Raw genomic sequence first — 17,035 nt, forward strand, 5'->3', positions numbered from 1 at the left:
GGGAAATAAATGTAGCAGTCTGCTTTTATAAAGGTTCATCGCCATGAAAACTCTACAGAGGAATTCTCTCTTTTATAGAATTGCTGTGAGTCAGAATTGACAATGGTGGAGAAAGTGTGACCCCTATAATGTTGTGGATTGCAACGCTTAGTGGCCTTACAAGACAGAGTAGAATTTCCCCATGGGATTTCCTATGCTGCAGTATTTACAGGAGCAGATTATCCGGTCTTTTCATGCACAAAGGCGCTAATGGTTCTGAACTGCCAACCTTTTAATTAGCAACCAAGTGCTTTACTGTTGTGCCACCGGGATCCTTGACCAAATAAAGATACATAATCCAGAATTTTTACATTAAAAAAGCCTCTCATTCAGCCTATCAGTAAAATTCATCAAGCCTTCCCCCAGCACCAGACCCTGTGCCTGGGACTCAGGAACTGGGGACACATAGCAAGTCAACCGGGGCGAATGGGGATCTTTACAGCAAGTGGATAAATAACTCTGCATGTTACTGTCTTCTGTTGTCAGCTGTGCTGGGGGAAGCTTTGTCTTTTGCAATTGCTTTGGGTGGTTCTGCCTTTTACTCTGAAGATGATATCATTATTCAGAACATTTCTGGAGCTGCCCTTGAGGAATTGCCTTCAGAGCTGGTCTGGGCCACACAAGAAAAACCATCTCCCTGCTTTCTAGCCACACCTAGCCTGTGACCAAAAATGGCATTGCCAGCTTGATGACCCATTTTAGTCCCCAGACTTGGCTTTGATGACCTTGCTTGTGAGCCAAATCTTCATCCCTCCTCTAAGGATGGATATTTGCCATCCTGGAGTGGATTAGCAATAATTTGAATAATTTTGAAATAATTTCTTACTTGTTCAAACTCCCATTGTCCTTTGTTTCTCTGTTTTTTAAAGTGTAGCTCAGCCAGCAGTTACATCATTTCAAGTCTTAGAAATTTTTTTTTGCTGGGAGAAGCCCTGGAGCCACCTGAGGCCAACCTTTTCTTTTTTTCTGCAATGTAGAAAGAGGGGTGAATTGGCAAAGATCACAGCCCTTGATGACAGAACTGGACCCACCAGGGCCCCTTTCAGGTGGCATTTCATGCCTCATGTTGGGCGCTCCCACCTCCCTTTGAAGGGCTTTGCAAGCAGACCAGGAAGTCTGGGGTCTGGTATTTCTGGGTGGCGGGAGCCACAGACTTAGCGCACACAATTTTGGAGGAGCTGCAAGCAAATGATCCTCTTATTTTGGTGCAGTAATGCTTTCATCTTTTGCAGCCTGCAAAGTACATTGAGGCGATGGAGTTGGGTCACTTCTGCAGCGGCGAGAGTCCATACGGACCTGTGAGTCCATATGAACTTGTGACTAAGGGACGCATCAGACCTACCCAGTACCACTGCTTAACAGCTTACTAATTCCTTGACCTCTCTCAGTTTCCTCTCTTTCGTTCTTCTGTAGAACAGAGACAATAATAGCATCTACTGCATAGAGAACTGGTAACACAGTTCATAGCGAGATGCACTGTAATCCAAAAGCTGTATGTTTCCACTGATTTGAATCTGTCCGCAGCTCCACAGGAAAAAGATGGGACGTCTTCTCTAGACGCAACACTTTTCAATGAAACTGGTATCTCACGGGGTTGTTAAATGAGACAATGCATGTAAAGTGCTTAACACTATGTCTGGCACATGGCAAAGTCTTTCTGAAATTTACATAATGGTCAGTAACACATCCAAAACAAAGAGCCATCTCCCTCTCATGTCCCCACCAGTCTAGGGCTAAGCATTACCTGTTCTTTCTCCAGTGCAGGCACTACTGACCAAAACAGCACTTCTTAATTGAAAGGTTGGGAGTACAAACCTAATTATCAGAACTGCAGAAAAAGAAAACCTGGCAATCCGTTTCTGTAAAGATTAGAGCTAAGAAAACTCAGTGGATAAGTTCTACTCCATCACACATGGGGTTATCAGGGATGAGAATGTACTGAAAAGTAGCCAACAACATCCTTCTCACCCAGCAGCAACCTGGCCTTGTCCAGGGACCCTAAGATCCTGACTGTCAGGAGCCGCTGCCTCTCAGAAATAATATTTGGTACCCTTGGGCTTTCTTGTTCATTAACAGGAGAAAAATGAACCTTTTACTTAATAGACCTTTCACCAAAGAAGACATTCAGATGGCAAACAAACATGGAAAAAGCTTCAAAATATCTATCAGAGAAATGTAAATAAAAACAATTGTGAGATATCTTCTCACTCCAGCAACAACAGCAAAGTTCAGCAAAGCAGCATACAACCAGTGCTGGCGAGATTGTGAAGAGACTGGTAATGTTATTTGTCGCTGGACGGAAGTGTGTAAAATGGTGCAAGCACTATGGAAGGTGGTCTGGTGCCTTCTCAAAAGGTTGGAAATACAAATAACATTTGACTCAGCAGTTCCATGACTGGGAACATACCATAAAGAAACCAGAGCTGTGACTCAAACACATGTGTGCACATGTATATTTATTGCTGTATTATTCACAATAGCAAAGAGATGGAAGCCATCCAAGCGCTCATCAACAAATAAATGGATAGAATAACTATGGTATATTTGCACAATAGAATATTGCACAGCATTGAAAAACAATGAACTCTTAAAACATTACACAACATGAGTGACCTTGAAGGGCAATATGCTGAGTGAAATATCTCAGTCACAAAAGGACAAATACTGCACAGCATCACAGTGAGAAAGCAGGACTGACAAAGGGAGTTGGGGGAAACTAGGAAAAGAGTGGATAGTTAATGAACATTGCACTGGAACAGATGAAGGAAAGAACTGTTTAAAAGGAATATATGATAAGGCATTATATAGAAAATATATAATAAAAATATATATTATATATTAGACATTAGATATTATTATATATTATTTAATATAAAACTATATTATATAATATAAAACTATATTATATATTATATATGTGTGTATATATATAGAGAGAGAGAGATAGTGTCAGACTTTGTCATATATATATATATATACACAGACACATATATATAACAACATCTAGAATAAGAGGTGCTTTGTACAGTGGACAGGGCAAGGAGGAAATGTGCAATAATGAATGAATATTTAAAAAAATATAAAGAAAGTGAACTGGGGGAGGGGGAAGGAAGAAAAATGTGCAACAATGAATGAAGGGAAATCCAACTTTTCTGTAAACTTTCATTAAAAATCACAGAGACACACATCCACTGCCTTTCTTAGGAGCCGCCTTTACCTTTAAAGGATTCATACCTTTAGTGAGCCAGGATACTCTGCACCATGCTAGATGCTTAGAAGCCTGGCTTGGCAACTGCTCTGTTCCCAGTGATACTGGGTTTGTTCTTTGCACATGCATTTATACTAATCTCAATTCCTTCTTCCCCACTCCCCGCCCCCAGCTGAAGCTGTGGGAAATTGTGGAAGTTCTGAATTTCTATTTGAAAAACATGATGCTGTTAGTGAGACAAGAACCGTCAAAATAACCCTAACTTTATAGGGACCAGATAAAGAAAACCCAAGGGTGAATTTCACAGCAATTCTTGCACTGCCCCAGCTCTGGATCAGGGCTCTCCCATGATTCTGGATATGACATCATTTCATTTCAGCTAATGTAAACACTCATCACCCTACATGTTGCAGGATTTTTTTTTATTACGGCTTGCGATTGGGCTTCACTCGGTGGGTCTTTGAGGTGATTAATGGTTTCAGAAGGAAGTGTGGCAGGAAGAGGCTTTGCAGGAATGGAAGAGGTGCGGCAGTACCATCTGAGATTCTGCAAAGGGATTAAGATTTGGCACTGGGCTTGGTTTCTGTGCAGCCTCTTAGGCAGAGAGCCTCAGGAGAGGGAAGCAGCCTGTCAGCTGGGGCTTTGCATGCTCTCAGCCTGCCTTGAGGGTTGGTTGGCTCTTGCCTCTCTGTGCAGCACCCAATTTTGCCTTGTTAAAAGAAGGATGCAGATGCTGGGAGCTTAAAGAAGACCAGGTAAGGGTTCCCGTTGTTTAAGAATGTCGCCCATGTTCTTAATAGGTGTAATCCTGGGGGATCTTTTTCATTCCTAACACCACTGTGCAGTGTTAGCCAAAATACAATTCCTCTGAGACATTTTTACAAAGAGATCAGGGAAGTTTCTTTCCCTGTTAAGAAAGTTTCTAAAATCGTTTATCCCAGAATCCTTAACTAGGGAGATGCAGATTTTTCTAAACTGAAACCACAGTTTTTAGATTGCGTCTGTGCATTCTAATCTACATGGGTTTGAGAAGGATCTTTCAGGCTTATTAGGTATTTGTTTTGGTTCCTTTTACAGTAGATTGTGGTGTGTTTTGTACAAACACAGAGTTTAATGAAAACTTCTAATGCATAATATTCCTCAGGATGGTAGGTTTAGAATAAATTGTTTTCTTTTTAGTAAGTTTGATCTGTTTGTTTTATTCTGTTCTTTTAAATTATGATAGATAAGGAGTTTAATGATCATGGAAAGGGTATCCTTAAGTATAACTGATTTTTTTTTAAGAGGGGGAAAGAAAATCAGTATTTAAGAGTTCAATGTAAGCATATTCACTTAGATCTCTTCTATACTATTTTTACAAATGTTATTTTTTTATGTTTTATATGTACTTTATTTTAAAAATATTTCAGTGGAAATGTCTACTGGGAAAGATGATTTAGAATCTCTGGATAAAATATTCACAAACACAGTACAAATATGATAAGATAAGCTCTAGAAGAGGTAATTTAAAGAGTGGTTCTCTTCTCATCAACTTGATTCCAAATTCTATTTTTTTTAAAAAAAAATTAAAATCTAGAGTTAAAAATAACCTAGAATAAAACTGAAGACCTGTTTTGTTTCTTTATACTTGGCTAACTTCATTGCAAAGTGCTGTGTTTAAAGAATTCAAGCTATGAAGACTGCTTTTGTAATGGCTCTGACAAATTCTAGCTGCAAATTTCTAGAACCTTTTCAAGAGCATACCATGCCTTCCTTATGAATATAATGCTCATTCTTTCTGTAGCCCTATAAGATGGATAACAAACAAAATACCGTGAGAAATGGTGTCAGTGCCTCAATATAGAGGGAGAAAAGGGGCATTTGGCCCAGAGCCTGTTGCATCAAGGACTATGTGATGTCTCACTAGCAGGGAATCAGGTCCTGATCCTTAATGCTGATTAAAAATAAAGGGATTTTAAATATAGGGGGCTTAGACTCCTGCATTTATATAACTTTGATTGGGTGCTCTTCAGGGAGAAGAACTCTGTGCTTCCACTTTTTTCCCCTTTTTAATTTGATAAGCCCTTTAAGATCATATAAAACAAAAAGCCTCTACCATTGAGCCAATTCCGATAGAGTAGGACTGTGTCTTAGGATTTCCAAGGCTGTATGTTTTCTATAGAAGCAGAGTGCCACATCTTTCTCCCTAGGAGTGGCTGGTGGGTTAGAATCACTGAGCTTGCAATGAGCAGCCACAAGTGGTCCTTAGTTCGTATAATGTATCCACGGCCATCAAATTGAGTCGGCTTCCTGAAGACCCTTCACTTTCTCTCTTGGGATGGCTGGTGGGTTCCGTTGCTAACCTTTATCTTAGAAGCCCGCCACATCCCACACCACACCATCAGGTTCCATGCAGTTCGTACAGTCCTCTGCTTTTATTCTTTTGTCCCTTCCCTTTTTTTGGGAAGCATTGGCAATAGGATCTCCTGGATTTTTTCTTTCTTTCTTTCTTCTTTTTGCTTTAATCTCATAACTTTGCCATTGTGTTTCCAGTGGGTGGCTTACCTTGAGAAGTTTTGTGAGCAGTCTTTAGGGAAAGAAAATCATGCAGTGGTTAAAAGATGCCAGTGCTTTATTGTACTGTGTCTGTTTTCCTCTGATTATTGAAAAATCAAGACCGGCTGCTGCTATAAATTGTGCTTTTGAGTTACAGCTTAAAAAACAAACAAACAAAAACCAAAACAGAACATGCTATGCAGTATGGGAATGGTAGACCCTGTTAGTGTCCTAACTTTCTTTATTATTATACAGACTTTTCCTTTTTAAAATAATCTTAGTGTTCAGATAATTCCAGAAGCCCAAAACAAAATGTAATTCTAAAAATTCATGTTACTTTTTTCTTATTTTGTCTTCTTATTTGTCATTTTGGAATGTGCAAGTGCATACACATAAGGAATAATGGCCATGAGTTACCCTTTCCTTCTTAACATACCTTTGATAAAGGTTCAATTTGTAGAGTTTGGGCTTTATATTTTATTTCTTTTGACATAGAAAGACATATACATGGTTGAAACAATTCAAATAGTTCAAGAAGTTAAACAATATAATGCTTCCTCGTGTTTCCAGACACCAAGTTCTGCTAGAGGCAAACTTTGAGAGAATTTTGAAAAGGAATCAACAGTACTTCAGAACAGTACTTCTCAAAGTGTAGTGTGTATAAGCTTGACCTAAGACAGTGTTGTTAAGACACAGTATCCTGGTGAGCACCCAGAGATTCTGTAAGTCTGTAAGGTTGGAGTCAGGACCCAGAATTTCCATTTCCAGCATTTTCCCAGGTGCTCAGCATGCGTGGCTGGGACCACACTTAAAAAAAATCTTTTTTTTTTTTTAAAGAATAAAAAGAATTGTGGTTGAAGTGAACGTTAACAGAGCATATTCGTTTTCTCTTCAGCAATTGATAAACATGTGTTTCAAACTTTGGTTGCAAGTGCCTCAATGTAATAGCATCCTTCCTTCTTCCCCTCGCTGCCTGTTTCTACTCATCCATCTTTCCAGCTCCTCTGTGCCTTCTGAGCTTTGTTCTTGGGCATATGCTGCCTTTTTGGTCCCTTATGGCTGAATATTTCATGGTTGAGGTGGATAGGGAAGGGAAGGTCTTTTTATGTGCAGATCCTGGCAGGCACTGGAGATAGGAGCAGTGGGTTGGATAGATGTGGTCCCCGCCCTTACCTTGATGTACAATAGACATTCCTAGAAAGGTAGAAGGGGTAGATAGCCCAGCACCGGAATAGAGATCAGGAGGATCGTGATACATGAAACAAATAGTCGTTCGTAAATGGTGTAGGGTAAGTGGATCTCTTCTGGCTCATGTTCCTAATGTTAAGTCTCAGGGAATACCAAGTAAGACATAGTTCTTACTCTCAAGGGATTTGCCACTTAGCAGCAGGTGATTCAGTGCTAACCATTGTCAGGGAGCCTTCCTGGTCGTCACAGTAGCAGTATTAAGTGACATCCGTGTCTGCCTCTTCTCAGATGAGCTGTAAGAGCAAAAAGGTAAAACAAGTATCAAGTTTCATTTAATATTTATTTAACACCATGACATGCATAGCCAGTCCGTGGGTCAAGTTAAATCAAAATGTTTTAGAGGTCTAATCTAATCTAGTATTCAACTGCTAAGTGGATAGTCAGTGATTCAAACCAGCTAGTCACCACACAAGAGAAAGATGTTGCCCTCTGAACCCATGAAGATTTACTGCCTGGAAAATCTGAAGGGGAAGATGGACTCAATCCCATAGGGTTAGAGTGAGAAGGAATCAACTCAATGGCAATAGGGGATTTGGCTTCAGGTATGTAATACTAAGACCGTCCAGGTTCTCACCTGCCCTGGAGAAGTCTAAACAGTCTGTCACCAATGAAAGGCTGGTGGTTTGAAGATGTCAGATGTCTCTGGGAGAAAGAAGAAACGGTGCTTCTGTTGAGATCACAGCCTGAGAAACCTAGGTTTTCAAGTGGAAATCAATTTGATGGTAGTGAGTTTGGTTCTTTGGGTTTTCCAGGTTTGGGGGTTTGCCTGCATCAGGTAAGATGGATTTGTGCATTCAAATAGTGATTTGTGGGTTGAGTCCAATTTGGTAGAGTCAGCAGATTCTACTCGTGGAAAAAAAAGGTGGCAGCCCCTGCAGAACTGGGCTGCTTTAGGAAGCGAGAGAGCGTTGGGGGCTCCAGAGCAGTGACACTGGTTTCACAACAGTTGGCAGAGGGAGTTACTGACAGGCACTAATTGGGTGAAGACCATCTGGTAAAAAGGATGAGAACGGAGGTTGGAAATCAATAGGACAGAAACTTGCACAGACGCCCCAAAGGATACGACGTCTTGCTCTCTGCCTTGGTCCCTCCCAGTACAACAAGCTTGGGAGAACACAGCAGGCAGGTGCTGAGAAATCATTTAAGAAATAAGAGACTAAAGTTCCGAAGTTTTAGTGGTGACCAGTGAACTATATTCAAAAGACAGGTTGAGTGTGAGAGTCCTATTGAGAATATGAGTCAGAGAGTAGCAAAAAATGATTTTGTATATTTTTGCCAGTGTTCTCATCACTTTTATGGATGAGAGCATTTTCAGAGATCTCTTGTTTTGTCTTTTCGTTCTCTGATCCAGTAAATAAAGGATTGTGTCTAGCCAGGTGTGGACTCCTGCTAGCACCAGGAATGAATGGTGCACACTTTTTAGGTGAGCTATTTCTGTTACAAAAATTTTATTCCCAAGTGGTTGGAGGTCTTTTGGTAGGTTGGTTTTTTGTTGTTTTGTTTGTTTGTCTTTTAAAAAGAGAAGGCTAAGCAAAAGGAATAGTACTGGGAGGCTAGGGGGCTGCAGGAGTCAAAATCAAAGAAACATTTTTAGAAAAGTACTGGAGGTAAACATTCAAAATATTAGACATTTTCAAAAAGAGAGAGAGATCAGAAGAAAAGGGCACCAGGAAAAGGCTGTTGTGTTTGTCAGGAATCAAAGGTTTTCTTTTAAACAGCTGGCAAAGGGTGGTGGGAAGGTGGAAAGAAGGCAAGGGGCATGAGAGACACTGTTAGTGCAGTGGAGAAATCCAAGGAGCCTCAGCATAAAGGTGCCATCAGGAATTGCCTAGTAGGTGGATATAGTAAATAGTTAATGAAAATATGGCAGGAGAAAGGGGTTATGGGCCACCTGACAAGGATAATGAGATTGAGCTGGAAACGTGAATAGGACTGGCCAAGCTAGAAAATTAGGCCAATTAGTAATAATGAGAGTGTTTACTCACTTGTAGATTGGCAAAATACCTCCCTGGATGAATTAGGACAAATAATCATTTCCTGTGCTAATGATTTTATAGACTAGAAGGAAGAAAACCACAGTTGAAGGTGCAGGGAGTGTCTGTGTGCTGCTGTAATTTAATGATAGTAATATGTTTACAATTTACAGTCTGGTGGAAGAGCAGGAAACCAAAATCATGTATACTCGGCCACAGAAGTAAGAAGGACATGAATTGTAAATTAGGGAAAATGAAGTAATGACACTTCAAGAATATTCCCGTTTATTTAAAAAAAAAAGGAAGACACATGATCTTTTCAATTACTTGCTATGCATCTAAAAGTTGGACAGTGACTACGGATGGCAGAGGAAGAATCCATGCCATTAAGTTGTAGTCTTGGAGAAGAGTACAGAATATTCCATAGACTACCGAAAGGACAGACAAGCATCTCTTAGAGAAAATGCACCCAGGGTTCTCCTTAGAGGCAAGATGATGAAACTTCACCTCGCATCTCCGGGGCATGTTGTTAGGAGGAAGGGTGCACTACTTTGGAAAAGGCATCATCCTTTGAAAGATGGAGGATCAGAGAATGAGAGGAAGACCCTGAACAAGGAGGCTTGACACAGTGATTTTAACAGTGGGCTCCAGTACAGCAGAGAGGAGGGCAGAAGATAGGCCATGGTTCCGTTGTTCATAGGATCGAGGGGTGCTGTAGTTGACTCAACAGCACATAACGACAACAGTCTGAAAGAAGCAAGCAAACAGAAGTTACTTACCAAGCATATTTTGAGGAGCAGAAAATATAACAAGACTTGAGAAACCGTTTTTGAGAGTGCCGTTGGGGGGAATAAAAGCTTTCTTTACCTACCCCACCTTCACCTTCTTTGGCCAATAAGTTAAGGACAAATAAGCATTTGTTAACCACTTAATTTGTGCTAGTCGTTGTTATAAAGTCTCTATTTACCTCACTTCACTTAACTCTCTAACTCTGGAGATTGGATTTAAAATTGCTCTTTATAGATGCACCTCAGAGAGGTTTCCTCAAGACAAACACACCACCAAAAGAAAAGAAGGAAAATATTTGAAAAAAAAATTGACATTTCATACACATAGGAAGAATAGAGAAGCCTATCAAAGTAGTTTGTAAATGGTGCAGACCAATTAGGCTGCTTAAAGAAAGGTTGGTGGTTCAAATCCATTAGTTGTTTCATGGGAGAAAGGAGCTATCTTCTTGGGTAAAGATTTACAGTCTCAGAAACCCTGGTGGAGGTTGGCTATGAGTCAGATCTGGCTTGATGACAGTGGGTTTAACAAAAATAGAAAATTCAAGGAATATTTTTAAAGGGGGGGGGGTCTTTAATAAAAATAATGGAGTGAAGAGGCTAGCCAAAGTATAGTGGAGAGTAGAGCCGGCATGGATAATGAGAACACTCCTTTGAGAGGGAAAAGGAGCCAAGAGGTACAATAAAATCTTTGCCTTGGTCTTTCCAGAGAAATATATCAAAATAACTGTCACTTTCAAATTGTCTTTATAAGCAGACGTACTAGATAGAGTAATGGTATATGGACAGAATGTTCTAGAACTAGTTGACAAACTGATGTGAATAAATCTCTTAGACTGGTTGGCTTTCATCCAAGTGTCCTAAAGGTAAGGTTGTGTGGGGCTGATCGTGAAATGGATTTTTAGTTTCAAAATCCAGCAAAACTTCCTCGATCTTCAAATGGTCTGGTTCCACCTCCCTGTATTACATTATTTGAAGGCAAATTTAAATTAAAATGAGAAAATATGTTTTGGACAGCAATGATTTTGGATTCCCACACTCTGCTAAAAGTTTTGGGGTTTTTTTGGTTTTTTTTAGTTTGAATATTTCATTCTTGAAATTGTGGAAAATCGCCCAGCCCCTTACAATAATGTAGAATAATCTTGGTCACGTGAGCTCAGTAACCAAAACGCAAAGAAACAAATGGGCAGTGATTCAGTGTTGGGGAGAAAGTATGCATCATAATGTTGCCTCACACAAGAGGGAGGAGATTCTTGCAGCCTCAGAAATGGGCGCACATGGTCCATTAATTAAATAAATGGCATGCGGGGGATTTGAAAATTAATCAGCTTGTTAGCCCCTAACTGCGGTCCAGCTGGCTAATTTGTCTGCTGCTCTGGCTCTGCTCCCACTTGGCTTAGGTCTTCTTCCCTTCCTTATGGCCCCAGCTCCCCTCTGGCCCCACCATCTAGGTACCACGTTGGCTTTAAAAAAATGCAGTAAGTGCTTTTTCTCCATCAGCCCTGCAGTGCAAATGCAGAATGGGGGCCTGGCCAGGTCAGGATAGAATCAGAATTTGTGCTACACTTTAAAAGACCAAGAGGCCACTGCAGGGAGTTGGTGAGGATCCAAAGCTGAGTTTAGTAAACAAATGTGGAGCCTGGAGCCTGGGGGCTGGGGTCAAGGTCACTCAGCAGTTGAGCAGGTATATTGTGAGCTCCTTGAGTATGCCAGTCTAGGGAATGCAAATATGAATGAGGCCACAATTGTGAGGAAGGACAGTAAGTAAACTGCATAAAGCAGGATTTCTCTGCCTCTGTTTCATTGTCGTGGGCTGGATAATTCTCGTTGTGGGGGCTGTTCTGAGATGCATGACTGTCCATCAGAAAGGTTAGGGATAGACAGACATCGAGGCAGAGGCCCGAGCCCAGCTGTGGGACCACCCTCTCCCCTGGGTGCATGTGTGTGTCTCTGAGTATGTGTGTTGCTCTCATGCTTGGTCATGACTACTTACCCACCCACTCCTTATTCTTCTACTATTTTCTCCAGGCAGCACCCTATGCAGTCTTTTAAACAAACAAACAAACAAACAAACAAGCAAACAAAAAACCACCAAAAACCAAAATAACCCAAAAAGTCATTGTTGAGTCAGAAGGGTTCAATGCCGACCCTCTATTGGGTTTTAATGGCTGTAAATTGAATGGGAGGAGATTGCTCATCTTTCTCCCTCAGAGCTCTTGGTGGATTCGAGCTCGCAGGGAAGCCCTGCCTCTGGTTAGCAGTGCAGTTCCCTACAGAGATGTCACCAGAGCTCCCTGCAGTTTGACTACGATTGTGTTAACGTAATCCAAAGGGCTCTTTCAAAGAAGTGTACCTTCCCCTACATGGTAAAATATTACCTACAGGGACAAGCCTTTTCTTAACAAATGATACCTTTCCTTTTTAAATGAGTTCGGATAAGCATCCTGTATTAGAAAGCATTTGCCAGTGCTGCAGTTTTGGCTATTGGATGGTGTCTATAACTTACAGGATGGATACATAACCTACCTGAGCCTCAGTCTCCTCTTCTGAATAAGAGAAATAGTGTTCTTGCAAGATTGAATGACTTAGTGCACACAGTACATGATTATATTTTCATCATCATCACTATTATCACCAGCTAATGAGAAAGAATTTATTTCACCCATTCCTAATTCGTCTAGTATTCTTTCATTCAGCAAATGCATATTGGGTACGTGTTATGAGTTGGAGAACTCTGGAAGCTCGGTGGTAAGGATTTGAATTGACAGCTCAAAGACACACAGTTCAAATCCTCTAGTTGCTTTATAGGAGAAAAATGAGCCATCTCCCTTTGTGTGAATTTTTTTTTTGTTACTGTATACCATGCAGTCAGAACTTACTCATAGCTGACTCTCCAGGGGGATTTCAAAGGCAGTAAATCACAGAGAAGGAGACTGCCCATCTTTGAATTCCAGAGCAGCTGATGGATTCGAACCACCAAAAAAAAGCATATGCCTTTGGGTTGTCAGTGCTAGGCCAGCAGATTACCTTACTTTGTGATATACAGTCTCTGAAAATCCGTTGGAGGATCAGCTATGAGTTAGTTCCAACTTGATGTGATAAGCAATATTAAGAGTTGAAATGCTCTGGAATTGTGGTCTATAGTGTATTCACTGCTGACCAAAAGGCCATGTGTCCCTGGTGGTTTGAATCTACCAGTAGCTCCCAGGGAGAAAGATGGGCAGTCTCTCCATTAAGATTTACAGCCTCACAGTCTCTAGTTTCATTTGGAATTGAAAGAGGCCCCGAATAAGCAAAGCACGCCTTAAAAAAAGAAACAAGGTAGGAGGCATCTCACTCCCTGATTTCAAATCCTACTACATTGCCATGGTGGTCAAGACAGCGTGGTACTGGTACAGTGACAGACAGATGAATGGAATAGAATTGGGAACCCAGAAATCAGTCCATCTACCTATGGTCAATTGATTTTTTGACAATGAGATTAAATCAGTTAGGTGGGAAATGACAGCCTTTTTAACAAATGGTGCTGGCAAAATTGGAAAACTATCTGCAGAAAACTCAAGATCTACACCTCATTCCATACACAAAAACCAACTCAAAGTGGATCAAGGACCTAGGACTAAACCAAGGACTATAAACTTCATTAAAGAAAAGCTTAGAAGAACTCTAGAAGTCCTAATCCACAACATAAAGTCTTCCAAGCATCCTGAAAAAATCTACAAGCAGGAGAGGATAAAATAGATGAATGGGACTTTCTGAGAATCACATCCCTGTGCACATCCAAAAACTTTTCGAACAGGGTAAAAAGGGAAGCCACAGACTAGGAAAAAAAATTTGATAATGACATGTCATATAAGGGACCTATATGTCTATAATTTATAAAATACTCAAGCACCACAACAAGATAAAGGTAAATAACCCAGTTGAAAAATGGTCACAGGATATGAACAGACACTTCACCAAAGAAGACATTGAGGTGGTACACAAACACTTGAAGAAATGTTCAAAATCCCTAGCTCTGAGAGAGATGCAAATCATAACAACTATGAGATATCATCTCACCCCAGTAAGAATAGCAAAATTTAACAGAACAGCAAACATCAAATGCTGGCAAGGTTGTGGAGCAGCTGGAACCCTTATTCAGTGTTGTGGAAGTGTAAAATGGTGCAACCACTATGGAAGGTGGTCTGGCACTTTCTCAAAAAATTGCAAATAGAAATACCATTAGACTCAGCAATTCCACTACTGGGAATATACCCCAAAGAAACCATAACTGTCACCCAAGCAGATATAACCACACCCATATTTATTGCAGCTTTGTTCACAATAGCAAAGAGTTGGAAACAAACTAATTGCCCTTCATAAATGAATGGATAGAGAAGCTGTGGTATATTCACACAATGGAATACTATGCTGCAGTGAAAAACAAGGAACTCATAAATATTATACAAAATGAATGACCCTGGAGGACATTATGCTGAGTGAAATATCTCAGTCACAAAAAGACAAATACTGCATAGTACCACTGTTGTAAAACAGGACTTACATTGGGGTTGGAAGGAGACTGAGAAAGATAGGATAAATTATGTATACTGCATTGAAACACATGACGGAGAGAGCTATTTAAAAGGGGTATATGATTATGTATTAATGTCATGACAGGAGTCCAGAACGCAGAACAAAGGCTGCTTGGTGGAGGGGACTTGGGGGGGGAGGTTGTATAACAATAAAAGAATTTTACTTTTCAAAATGAAGGCTGTATAGTGGAGTGGACTTGAGGGGAGGAACTGTATAACAATGAAAGACTTTTACTTTCAATGAGAAGAGCAAACTGGGGAGGAGGTTGGACAGGGAAAAAAGTGTAACAATGAATGAATGTAAATCCAAAGTCTTTGTAAACTTTTATTAAAATTAATTAATTAATTTTTGAAAATCAGGAAAAGAAAGAAAAAAGATTTACAGCTTTGAGGGGAACTCTGGTGGTCTAGTGGCAAGGAGCTGCACTGCAATCCCAGAGGTGCACGGTTTCAGTCCACCAGATGCTCTGCTGGGGAAGGAGGGACAATTTCCTCCTGTACCAGTCAGATCTGATTTGACGGTACACACACACACACACACACGCACACAAAATTAAAAATTAAAAAAAATATTTACAGCCTTAGCAATATTACTTGGGGTAGGGGGTGACAATGAATTGGAATCGACTCAGTAGCAGTGAATTTTTAGCTTGTTAGTTTGTTTTACTATGAGCTGAGGGAACCTTTGTGCTGTATTATAAGCTCACAGAGTCTTTGTTGGGTTGCTAACCAAGAAGTTGGCTGACTGAATCCACCAGTTGCTCCAAAGGAGAAAGCTAGACAGTGTCCCCTCCCATTAAGACTTACAGTGTTGGAAACCCAGTGAAGGCTTGCCATGAATAGAAGTGCACTTGAGGGCAGCAGTGGGATTATGAGCTGGGTACTGTTTTGGGTGTTTCCAGTACCTGACTGGACAAAGCACATGAAGTGCCTGCTCTTACGGAAATGACCTCCGCTCTTAGGGGAAAGCTGCATTAATTAAGTAGGTGGTGAAATGTGTTCTCAAAGGGGACATAAGTGAGAAGGTGACCCTAGAAAATTTGTGGGGAGGAGAGACAAGGAACTCTAAAGAACCCAAGGCCCTGTTTTTGTGTTGCCCATGACTGTTTTCTATCTTTACTGATTTACACAGTAAATATCAAAACCACTTTTCTTAAACCCCAAGTCCCCTTCTGAATTAGATATCCATTTAGAAGTTGGCACATTGCACAGCCATTTAAAAATCCATACTTTTGTGTGTGTAATTTTGTTTTGTGACATTACTTATGCAGCCATTACTCATCCAAATTTCCCCTGATCCTTAGGAAGGAAGCCCCTTAAGCAGTGAGTGCCTCCATTCCCCAAGGCTTTCACTTGTCCCTGGCAGCTACTAATAATGAACTTAGGTCTCTGTACATTTGCCTGTCCTGCATATTTAGTCAAAGTTGGAGCATTGAATATTGACCCTTTTGTGTCTGAACTGCTTTGTGCAGCTTAGTATTTTTTTAATTGTGATTTTAGTAAAAGTTTACAGAAAAGTTGGATTTTCATTAATTCATCTTTGCACATTTTCTTCCTATCCCCCATTCCAGTTCACTTAAAAAAAACCATTAATTGTTTCATAATTCTTCCCCAATCCCCTTTGTTATGCACCTCTTATTCTGGACTGTTATCATATAAATAATATCTAATCATATATTCTGTTTAAACAATTCTTTCCTTCATCTATTCCAGTGCAGTGTTTATTATTTATCTCCTCTTAGTTTCTCCCCGACCTCCATGTCAGTCCTGTTTTATAACAGTGGTGTTATGCAATATTTGTCCTTTAATGATTGAGATATTTCACTCAGCATAATGTCTTCCAGAGTCACTCATGTTGTGTAATGTTTTATGAGTTCCTGTTTTTTCAGTGTTGCATAGTATTCCATTGTGAATATACCATCATTTTTCTGTACATTCATTTGTTGATGGGCACTTGGATTGGTTCCATCTCTGTGGCAGCATAGTATTTTTAAGATTCATCCATGTTGAAGCAGGTATCAGAAATTCATTTCCCTTCATGGATGAATAATATTCCATTTAGTGTAAGTATATACCATTTAAAATTATTTTATATTGGTTGCTATTGTTCACAGGCCCTTGGGCCAAGAAGAAAAATACAATCTATACACCAGTTCTACAGGACACATCAACCTCCCTTCAGAGACATCACCACTAAACTTAAGAGACAATGGTCACAGCATAAGAAATTGTCAGCAGCTGATGTTTTTGGAATCACAGAAGCCAAGAAAGCTTCAGATACAAGCTGTCAGATCAAGGATTGTGTAGATCATAACAAACTGTGGCTGACTCTGAGAAGAATGCGAATCCCAGAACACTTGATCATGCTAATGCAAAACCTATACTTGGATCAAGAAGCAGTCATCAGAACAGAGCAGGGAAACACTGCATGGTTCAAAATTGGGAAAGGTGTATGCCAGGGATGTGTCCTATCTCCATACTCTTTCAACCTCTATGCAGAACCGATTATCCAAGAAGCTGGGCTCTATGCGTTATGCAGATGACACAACCTGCTTGCTGAAACTGAGAAGGACCTGAGATGCTTGCTTCAGAGGGACAAGGACTGCAGCCTCCAATATGGATTTAGGTTCAATGTCAAGAAGACAAAGATTCTCACCACTGGACCAATTG

General features: G+C 40.4%; 1 protein-coding gene across 1 annotated transcript in view; it reads left to right on the forward strand.

Annotated features, from left to right (window-relative positions):
* Positions 1–3,644: 3,644 nt before the first annotated feature.
* PLCE1 (phospholipase C, epsilon 1) overlaps positions 3,645–17,035 on the forward strand; it is a 248,531-nt gene continuing 235,140 nt past the window's right edge. The window contains 2 exon segments of the mRNA XM_006903774.1: positions 3,645–3,905; positions 3,907–4,002. Of these exon segments, the coding sequence (XP_006903836.1) occupies positions 3,720–3,905; positions 3,907–4,002 (282 nt within the window). The 5' untranslated portion in view covers positions 3,645–3,719.

The sequence above is a fragment of the Elephantulus edwardii genome, unplaced genomic scaffold (genome assembly GCF_000299155.1).
Source record: "Elephantulus edwardii isolate Elephantulus edwardi_28Jun2011 unplaced genomic scaffold, EleEdw1.0 scaffold00007, whole genome shotgun sequence".
Taxonomy (NCBI): domain Eukaryota; kingdom Metazoa; phylum Chordata; class Mammalia; order Macroscelidea; family Macroscelididae; genus Elephantulus; species Elephantulus edwardii.